Source organism: Solanum verrucosum, unplaced genomic scaffold, assembly GCF_900185275.1.
Source record: "Solanum verrucosum unplaced genomic scaffold, falcon-dt-bn FXZP01000101.1, whole genome shotgun sequence".
Taxonomy (NCBI): domain Eukaryota; kingdom Viridiplantae; phylum Streptophyta; class Magnoliopsida; order Solanales; family Solanaceae; genus Solanum; species Solanum verrucosum.
The window spans coordinates 1,202,673-1,212,989 of NW_026020111.1; the positions used below are offsets into that span (position 1 = coordinate 1,202,673).

Here is a 10,317-nt window from a genome sequence, read left to right on the forward strand (position 1 = left end):
ATGATTTATCCAAAGTCACACAGAGTACTGAAGCAAATGAGGCTATAGCACAATGTACTTAATCAATACATTATAGTCCACAAATCTGGAGATTAACAAGCTGTAATTCTCGTCTCTTTAAAATGTTTCTGAGGCATTAGCCCAAGTCTTTCCTGTAATTCATATATAGAGAAAGAAAAACACAAATATACGTCTCTTCTTATAAGTCAGGATAGTATGTATGTATGTATGCATCGATTAATGCAAGGATAGTTTTGTAATCGATTTGATTTAATAATTCATGTGTAGACAGTTTGATACTAACCATACCCTTTAATAGGCTTCATATCATTCAAAAGTTGGATGTAGTTGCTAGCTATATATATATAGTGATAGAAATGTGACTCCAGTAGACTGAAGTAGCAAAGTTTATCTGGCCTATATTATTATATTATATAATAGAAACGTGACTCCTGTAGACTAAAGTAGTGAAGTCATGATATATATGGTTAAAAATATCTGTCCTAGTAAAAAATTAGATCAATTTCTACCAGAAATAAAACGCAAGTTAGTTTAGAGATTAAGGAAAAGGTTTAGAAAATACTAGTGAACTCAGCAACTAAAGGTTGTAAAAATTAGCTGTCAGATGACTGGAATAGTTTTTTTTGAGTAGAGAGATTGCAGAACCAGCACCATAGGTATAGGTAGAAAAAATAAAACCTCTTTCCAAACTCCTAATTCACGCAGCATTAACTATGATTTTGTCTTGCAACGTCCCAGATCTATAACAAGGGATAGTAACAAAAATGCTTTAGTTTCAAAGTAGCTTGCAGTGGCCGTGCTTCAGGAAATGAGACCTAGATATACTCAGTAGTATCGTACAAACTAATTAATACCAACAAACTGAACATGTCCAACTTCTACTACTTAAGAGCAATCTATGGCACAGCTCAACTTCTACTGCGTTTACCTATTTCTGCTCACTCTCGGTTTGTGGTGGCGCCATATGATTTTAAATCTTGGTTGGGCAATATTATTTGCAAGTGTAACTCCTTTTTCAACATAGTTTGTACATGATATATCAAGAAACCAATATCTACAAAGGACAACCTGTGAAATTAGTTTCTTTGTAAAGAAGAATGAAAAGACAATCATATGACATATTTTGTTTCATGGTCAAACTTTTCAATCTGTCTAGTAAGTTTACTCTCATTTCATTTCCTCAATATAAAATCATCTTTGTTTCCATCAACTGTCTAATTTGTCTTGTCATGTCATCATCATATACTTAATACTTTGGCAACATTACACCTCGGTTCAGATATCTTTTTGTAAACATTACAACAATATCATTGAAAACTGGAAAGGCAAGTTAAGACACGAAAGGAGGTTTACATTGAGGTGGAAACGCCAACTTAACCCCCAAACCGAAGCAAAACAACACCAAACAAGTGTTTATCCACGATAAGCTTCAATTTTCAATTTCGAGAAAGAGTAGAGTATGCGTATCTCTTTCAAGGAAAAGGATTCATAAACTCAAGTCGTAGTTGTAAAAAGTAGTTCTTATTCAATGTATGAATTCCAGAAAGAGTACAATATGCGTATCTCTTTCAAGGAAGAATGTTTGCTCATCTCCTACTAAGCATCCAAATAGGTCTACCTTACATCAAATCAGTTGGATATTAAATTTCCAACACAGATGAATTTATAAAGACAACTTCGTTGTCATTAGTTCATAGCAGCAAATGTATCTCCATATCTTTGCATAACTTTTTTAGTTGCTAAAGCAGCAGCCTCACTTGCACGCAATGTCCCAGTAGCCATGATTGCAGCAAATTCACGGGTGATTTCCTCTTGTACCTTGCTCCGAGCATCCCCAAGAGGATCTTTCACAACACCATTAGCAGGCGTCTTCTCCTGCTTTCCCACAGGTTTGACCGCAGGGGGCACATTCTTCTTCTCTCCATCTTGGCTCTCGGGCTTTTTAGATTGATAAACACCACTACTAGAGGACTTCCCAACAGAAAGTGTCGGCTGGGAAGCAGGAGCAACAGTAGCTGGTCTGAACTGGGGTGCTTGTGGTACCGCATTAGCCCTCAACGTTGATTCCAGTTGTTGTATCATAGGCACTGCATCAAGATAATAACAGGAGTAAGTTCAAGTACTGGACATCTTTCACTAAATTTTCTCCAAAGATTACTTTCAATCCAAATGAGGAGTACTGTACATTTCTTTTTTAATAAGTAATGAGTAACTTCACATATATAAAATATAAAGCTAACGCTGGGAGAAGTTACAATCAGAAAAGTGAGGCCGAAGCACCATAGATATAGCTCAAATGTGCTTTCAAGTAGCACTATTTTGAATATCTAAGAGCCCTATCTCAAATTATGTAAGCCGCCAAAACATATTAACTTGTTTGAGAAAGCATCATGTGATTAGTCCGCATATCCTACACTTCACCACAGAACTGATAAAACAAAGCAATTTACTCAGAAGAAGCGGCATCATAATCCTGAAAATTCTAGATGTAACAAAGACAAAAAGGACAAGAAGGAACCAGCACAGAACACCAATTATCAAATGATGTTAAAAAGACAAACAGAATCAGGTATTTATGTCAATCATAAATGTTTTATGGAGGGTTCAACACAGGAAGTGCAAAGAAAGACTTACTTATAAGGGCACCCATCGGGCTGTTCGTAACCTCATTAGGAAGATTCAAAATATAATCTGGAATGGTTGCACCAACCAAAAATTGAGCAATCTCATTGCTGAAATTGTTGCAGTTGTGGGTAAGCAAACTGTATGTCTCTGCAGTATATCGAGGGCTTATCTCTTGTAAATACATTTCAAAGACATCCTTAGGTATGTGGGTGACACCCAGGTCTACAACTTGAATAGGAGTTCCATATGGTGTCGTCCCAGCTGGAGCATGTTGTATACCACCTCCAAAATAATATTCATGACCATAAACCACTACTCCTGTGTGCCTACAGAAAGGATACACAACAATCTGACTTGAATAGGGAGAGCAGGAAAGCAACTCATTTTACTGTTATGATGGACAGGAACGAGCTACACCAGGTACAAATTACAGGAGAGATAAGAGCTCCATGAAACAGGAGAGAAAAACATTTTTCAAAACCAATATTTAAGACACCATCTACTTAAATATAAGATTTGAATATGGAAGATGATTAGAACATCAGCCAAATCAATACTCCTACTACATTCAAATATGCAATCTACACAAGAGAGTTCCGCTTTGCTCTGATGCACCAACGCAGGAAACTTCAACTCATACAGAAATGTCACTTTTAAAGATTAGTGGATATTGAAATCCAGAAGAAAACACGGAAATGTAACCTAGCTAACATGTTTAAGATATGCTCTTAAAGAGTCTAACAGGGCCTGAGTTAAGTGGCAGGCAGAGACCCAATTGAGCCAATCGTACTTAATATTACTTATCAGACCACCACTCAAAAGAAAAGAATGCCCTTCAAATAACAATGCAACTTACCATATTCCTTCAATAGCTTTTCCCAAAAAAGTAGTAGACAATTGTCGAGCTAAACCTTGGCTCAGGTCATAGACATTCAAGATAACCTTGTGACCGTCCTGCCACAATCAAAGATTATAATGATAAATACATGAGCCTCCCAACACAAGTAAAGTATATCCAATGGGATATTGATAAAGATGGACATAACCAGCATAAGAGAGAAGGTTACAATACCTCAGCCATCTCCAATAAAAAAGCTTTCTTGGAAAGAAATGCACTACACAACCAAGTGGAGCTGGAAAGATGACCTAAAACATTAAAACCAAGTTAAACATTAGAGACAATACAACGACAACAACAACATACCCAATAAAATCCCACAAGTGGGGTCTAGGAAGTTAGACACCATGGAGATGTAAAAAGGGAAAGAGCAACTAATTGGGGTTTTAACTTGAAAAGCAAGAAAAATCAAGCTAGATAAACAGACATGTGAAACCAACAAATCAAAGCATTACTATCCTTATCAACCAAACAGTAGCTTAACTTGCCAACCAAGAAATCATTGAAACATCACAGTAATGCTAAATACTGAGATGCATATTTCTTCCTCAATCATTAGAAACACAAAAGTCAACCTCAATAGTTTACCTTCTTCAACAATCCTAACCTAAATTAACAAATCAGTGTTGCAATAAACAATTGTGACAGAGTAGCTGCTTACAATTGGAAAGAGAGAGCCCTAATCTGTTACCAATCGGGTAATTCCTTCGTTTAAGAGGACATTATTTTATTTTACAGATAAAAATCAAATACATCCAATTATATATATATATATGACAACATAGATCAAATCAAGAGAATTTGATAAATTACCTGAGAATTAGGCAAATCGAAAGAATTGTACAGAGAGAGATAAAAGGAAAATTATGTTAGCGTGGATAAAGAATACAAATTCCAGAAAAATTGGGAGTTCTTATATTGCTTAGTCAAAGTGCCTACAATGACCCGAACACACAATATTCCATACCCTTCTAGAAACTACCAACCAAACGGATTTTGACACGTTCCTTTATGTCGGTCTCATGTGGCCAACCATTCAACCGTCGTATTCATTAGTCACAAAGAGTTGGTATTAACAATAAGGAAAATTGTATATAATAGCAAATTATTAATTTAAATTAAATTCTATAGATATAGTTTGATTTAATTGTACCTTGCTATTTCACCTCTTTCCTATTGAATCTCGCTCGCTGCTCTCGTTCTCTCCTTCCCTCTCTCGTTTTTTATACAAACGCAAGTGTATAAAGTGCGTTTGTGTTTGTATAAAGTGAGAGAAAATTGTATATATATATATATATATATATATATATATATATATATTTTCGTTCCCATCTCTTCCCTCTTTCAGATCTTGCTCTCTCACTCGCCTCTCTCACTTTATATAAAAAATGCAAATTGTATAAATGCGTTTGTGTTTGTATAAAGCGAGAGAAAATTGTATATATACATATATTTTCGTTCCTCTCTCTCCCCTCTCCCAGATCTCGTTCGCCACTCTCCCAGATCCCGCTCGCTCACTCGTCTCTCTCACTTTATACAATTGATCTTTTTGTATATGTATACCAAAACAGATTATACATCTGCTTTCTTTTGTATATGTATAGCGAAATATACATATATATGTTTGCTATGGAGAGCAATTATGCAAACTTTGCTATAACATACAAATATAAATTTTGTGTTTGCTATATGTGAAAGTTGCTCACAATATATTAACCATTATATTTACCATAATTATATGAATATACACAATTATACACTATTTATGCAATATCAATACATTTACCTACAATCATTTTAGTTGAATATTTTTTATTGCCTGTACTAAAAACCCCTTATTTTTTAATGCATCCTATCAAATGACCATACAATGTATAAATCAAATTGAAAAATTGCACAAAATTAAAAAAAATAAAAATCAAATTAACCAAAATATTTTTAGCTTTAGTTTGATTTGATATGAGCGATTTTTTTTAATCAAACCGACATATAATTATTTATATATTCTTTAAATTTTATATAAGAATTTGTTTTAAAAATATATGTTAAAGAAATATTTGTGATTCTCTCATTGAGTGTTTAATAGAACTATATAGTGTATCTATTGTTATATATTTTAAATAATGCTTAATTTTTATCGAGTGTTATTGAAATGTTCAACTTACTTGTTCATATTTAAAGATATATTAAATTCGCATATATACTTTTTTAAAATTTGATATGGTGTATTATTAGTAATTTTTAAAATTAGACAAGGTCGTGTATCATTTTTTACTTTATAGATTTTATATTGATTTATGTGTTTAATTATTACAATTTAATTAAATTTGAACACGTATGTCATTAAAACATTATCTTTAAATTAACAAAATAAATATAATGTTTTTAACTATATATATAGTTAAAATTTTTTATCTATAACTCCAAATAAACATATGTCAAAAAATAACTGATGTAGTTGGTTTGGAAAAAAAAATATGACTTTATAGACTTTTATATTTGTTTTGAATTGTTATCCTGATTCATGTACTTTGAAAAATTTGAACTGATCAACACTTAAATTCAATGAAAATATATATTTGACAATTGACTAAAGTGTTGTGACAATGAAATGGCTGAGTTGCAAGCACATATTAGGAGTGTGAGTTAGTAATTTTAATATAAAAAGAAGAAATGAAATAAGAAAATTAAATAAATATAAAAAGAAAAGACAATTAAAAGAAAATATATATACTAACCTACAAAGCACGAAGTGAAGAGCTATGCATGCACCTGGTCAGTTGGAATACCATCACTAGCCCAAGAAATGATGGAGGGAAGTGAAGTTAAAAGCAAAACGTTGCATGCTAGTTTGGCCTGAAGGCTAATAAAACAACCCAACAATAAATATAATACTCCATAGAGGGATTGGAGGAGAAAGCCTATTTCAACAACTTGGAAATGCATCTTAAAAGGTTGGAATGAAACCACCAGCGAATGGTGAGTTTACCACCAGCGAGTGCATACAAGCTTATTCGCTCCAAAGTCACCAAAATCAGCACAAACCATGAGAGCAACAATCTCACGCCCCAAGCCTACACCCTGGGCAGGATTGTCACTTAAGAACCATTGCTGACCCCAAACGAACCCTTGACCTGACTTACTTACTCAGCGGAAGACTTTAACAAAAGAGATAGTCTCAAAATATAACTTAAAAGATATAAAGCTTGGCCAAAATGGCAACTCAAGTCTTAACGTATACAACTGAAAACGGAAAGACTAAAGAACTAAAGCTACTCATCTATGAAGCCTCTAAAACAAAGAGGGATGTCGGGACAGGACCCTCGATCATCCTAACAACTGAAAGCTAAACAATTATGAAAAGGATCCTCTAGAAAGCAAGGAGGCTCACCAATTGACTCTGAGTGCTCAACCTGATCAACGAGGCGCTGAATGCTGATCCTGGTTACATGTGTTTGCATCATAAGACGATGCAGACCAACTGACATCATTACATTAAATGTACAAGTATGCGAGTTGGAATGCTAAACACAACTTAAGCTTGAAAAGGATCCGAAAGGAACACTTACCTTGACTTTACTCAACTCAAAATGCAATGTAAAACAACAATAATAGTGTCAATTTATACAAAACATTTAGAACAACAAGTAACAACTCAATTTGTTAAGGATATGCAATAACAAACTCAACTTTACTCATATATCAAAGTAATATAGTTTCTGTGGGAGATTCTCTAACCGACAACCACCACTATAAGCCTAAGTGGTGATACAACGTCTTGCCCACGTTGCTAGAACTGTCCTATACTTTGCCGTCATATAGAATGTCTTAACTAAGTGGATCCACTAGTCTTATGCTAAAAGCATCTTAAGGAGTCATTTAAAAAGTATGATCATTTACTACCATGATGGCTACATGGTTTATGGAGACTTGAGTTATTATGAACTCGCGTCCCCATATCAGTGCTCTATACTACTCCCAAAATGTAGTTAGCTCATGTGTTTTTAAAAAAAACTTCTTTCTTTGGTTTGAGATAATTACTCAAAACTTAGCTTAAAAGCTCTCTTGGAAATCGGTATTTCCCTTTTCTTATTCAAATGTGAAAACAATTTTAAACTCTTGGGAATACTTAGTTCCCTTATAACTTTTTGAGAAAAATGAACTCAACTCTTTACTCTTTGCTTAACTTGAAACTTAAGTCTTAAAACAAAGTTAAAACGTTTGTGAAGACTTCTTGAAAAGACTCTAAGAACTTCCTAGACTTGGCTCTTAACTTTCCTTGAATTTGAATTTTTTGGATTCAAGGTTATGATTCATGTTTCTGAATGATTTCTAGATGTTTAAAAGTCATTTAGAGTAGTTAGAATCAATAGGAAGTGTTAGTACACTTTAGAAGGACTTAAACAGGCTAAACGACAAAAAACTGGTGAAAAACGACGATTTGGGCGCGTCCCTGGAGCGCCACGCCAGCCCCAACTTTTTGGGGCTTATTTCAGGTGCACTGCTGGCACGCCGCATCAACCCCTCGGGTGCTACGGGGGCGCGTCGCGCCAGCCTCCCTTCAGGAAAAATTCTGACGAACTTTTGATCTCATTTTCTGATCCTAAATCGATTCTTTTTCTCAAATTCACTTTAGTGTCATGCACCCAAATCATATACATAAAAATCTAACCCAAACAACTCAAGGAAACAACACTTTAACATCAAGAAACTCCTTAATCCCAACTCATATTCAAGAAAGAAATCAATTCAAGAACAACTATCAAGAACATCAAATTCTTAATCTTTTTAGGACGAAAATACGCTGAATTAAACATGTTTGGCGCGTGGGTGAACTAACTCAACGCTATGTGATCTCACATACCTCGTAGGGATCGCCCCTTGACAAAATCCACGATCTTACTTCAAGAACTTGACTATTTCCTTGCTTCTCCTTCTCTTTTCTCCTCTTCTTTTCTCTTCTCTAAAACCCTAACTCTTTTTTCAAAAGCGTAAACTGACTAAGATCAATTTAGACCCCAATTAATTACCTAAAAATGAAATAAAATAATTAGGTAAGGAAAAGACCAAACTACCCTTCTAAAATCCGGATTGGACATTTCCTTATTTGAACAGCCCAACTTCGAATGGGCATATCTCACTCATACGAACTCGGAATCACGCAAACTCAGAGGTGTTGGAAAGATTATTCCACGCTTTGCTACGATATCTGCAACCACACCTAACTCATCCCGAGCTAGGAGTTATGGTCATTTGAAATTGACCAAAAATCCAACTTAACAAACTTAACAAATTTTCCAGATTTTATATTCTTTCCAAAAAAAATGGCTATTTCCAATTCTTTAACTTCTTCCTAGTTATTTCAAATTGGAGAGATGTTACAATATCTCCCCCTTGGGAACATTCGTCCTCGAATGAAATTACTCTTACTAGGCTAAGGGTGTAACATCTAACATTCAGCTCAAACATTCAACAAGCAAAGCAATTTCAACATGCTAACTTATAAATGAAAGAGTACTAAGAATAAAACTAGTACCTTGGTCTGGAACTTCTCCGGTTTCAAAGAGATGTAGATATCTCTGCTTCATATCTTCCTCAGCTTCCCAAGTAGCTTCCTCAACAAATTGGTTCCTCCAAAGGACTTTGACTGATGCCACTTCCTTAGTCCTCAACTTGCGAACTTGACGATCTAGAATCTGAACCGGAATCTCTTCATAAGATAGGCTATCCTTGATCCCAATATCTTTATTTGGTATGATCAATGAAGGATTGCCCATGCACTTCTTCAACATGGAGATGTGAAACACCGGATGAACTGATGCTAGCTCTTATGGTAGCTCCAATTCATAAGCTACATTACCTACCTTTTTTGATATTTTGTAAGGGCCAATATACCGGGGAATAAGTTTCCCTTTCTTACCAAATCTCATAACACCTTTCATGGGTTCAAATACACCCAATCATCTACTTCAAACTCTAACTCCCTTCTCCTAACATCAGTGTAGGATTTCTGACGACTCTGTGCCGCTTTCAACCTCTCTTGAATCACTTTCACCTTCTCCATAGCTTAATGAACTAAATCTTATCCTATCAACCCTGCTTCAACAACTTTAAACCATCCAATAGGAGATCTGCATCTTCTCCCATAAAGAGCTTCATAAGGAGCCATTTGAATGCTTGAGTGGTAACTATTGTTGTAAGCGAATTCGATGAGTGGTAGGTGATCATCCCAATTACCTTTGAAATCAATCACACAGGCCCTCAACATGTCTTCTAAGGTCTAAATAGTGTCCTCTGCTTTCCCATCTGTTTGAGGATGAAAGGCAGTACTTAAGTTCACCTTTGAACCCAAACCTTTTTGGAATAATTTCCAAAACTGTGCAGTAAATTGCACACCTCTGTCTGAAATAATAGAGACCATAACTCCATGAAGTCTAACCACTTCTTGAAGATACAACTTGGCATAATCCTCTGTTGTATAAGTAGTCTTTACCGGCAAAAAAGTGGGTTGATTTTTTCATTCTATCGACAATCACCTAAATAAAATAGTGTTGCGTACGAGACATTGGTAAACCTGTGATGAAGTCCATATTAATCATCTCCCACTTCCATTCCGGAACTTCTATATTCTGGGCCAAACCACCGGGCCTTTGATCTCTAGTTTAACTTGTTGGCAATTTAGGCACTTAGCAACAAATTCAGCAATGCCCTTCTTCATACTACACCAATAAACTTCTCTCAAATAACGATACATCTTTGTGGAACCCGGATGA

General features: G+C 35.1%; 1 protein-coding gene across 2 annotated transcripts; it reads right to left on the reverse strand.

Annotated features, from left to right (window-relative positions):
- Nucleotides 1-1,573: 1,573 nt before the first annotated feature.
- On the reverse strand, nucleotides 1,574-4,638 carry LOC125825526 (uncharacterized). 2 transcript variants are annotated; one of them, XM_049504852.1, is made up of 6 exons: nucleotides 4,625-4,638; nucleotides 4,358-4,376; nucleotides 3,719-3,792; nucleotides 3,503-3,600; nucleotides 2,656-2,972; nucleotides 1,574-2,108 (listed from the first exon to the last, which is right to left on the reverse strand). In XM_049504852.1, exons 3-6 carry the CDS (start codon nucleotides 3,725-3,727, stop codon nucleotides 1,708-1,710), a joined length of 825 nt encoding a protein of 274 aa, XP_049360809.1. In that variant the 5' UTR covers nucleotides 3,728-3,792; nucleotides 4,358-4,376; nucleotides 4,625-4,638; the 3' UTR covers nucleotides 1,574-1,707. The 2 variants fall into 2 exon arrangements, with proteins under 2 accessions (XP_049360809.1, XP_049360808.1); XM_049504851.1 differs by lacking the exon at nucleotides 4,625-4,638 and having other exon boundaries at nucleotides 4,358-4,419.
- Between the last annotated feature and the right edge of the window lie 5,679 nt (nucleotides 4,639-10,317).

Excerpts from the sequence above, each read along its gene's own strand:
- LOC125825526 (XM_049504852.1), bottom strand. Across the intron at positions 2,973-3,502 it reads AAAGCTATTGAAGGAATATG|GCACACAGGAGTAGTGGTTT; the intron begins GTAAGTTGCATT and ends TCCTTTCTGTAG. Across the intron at positions 2,109-2,655 it reads CCCGATGGGTGCCCTTATAA|TGCCTATGATACAACAACTG; the intron begins GTAAGTCTTTCT and ends ATCTTGATGCAG.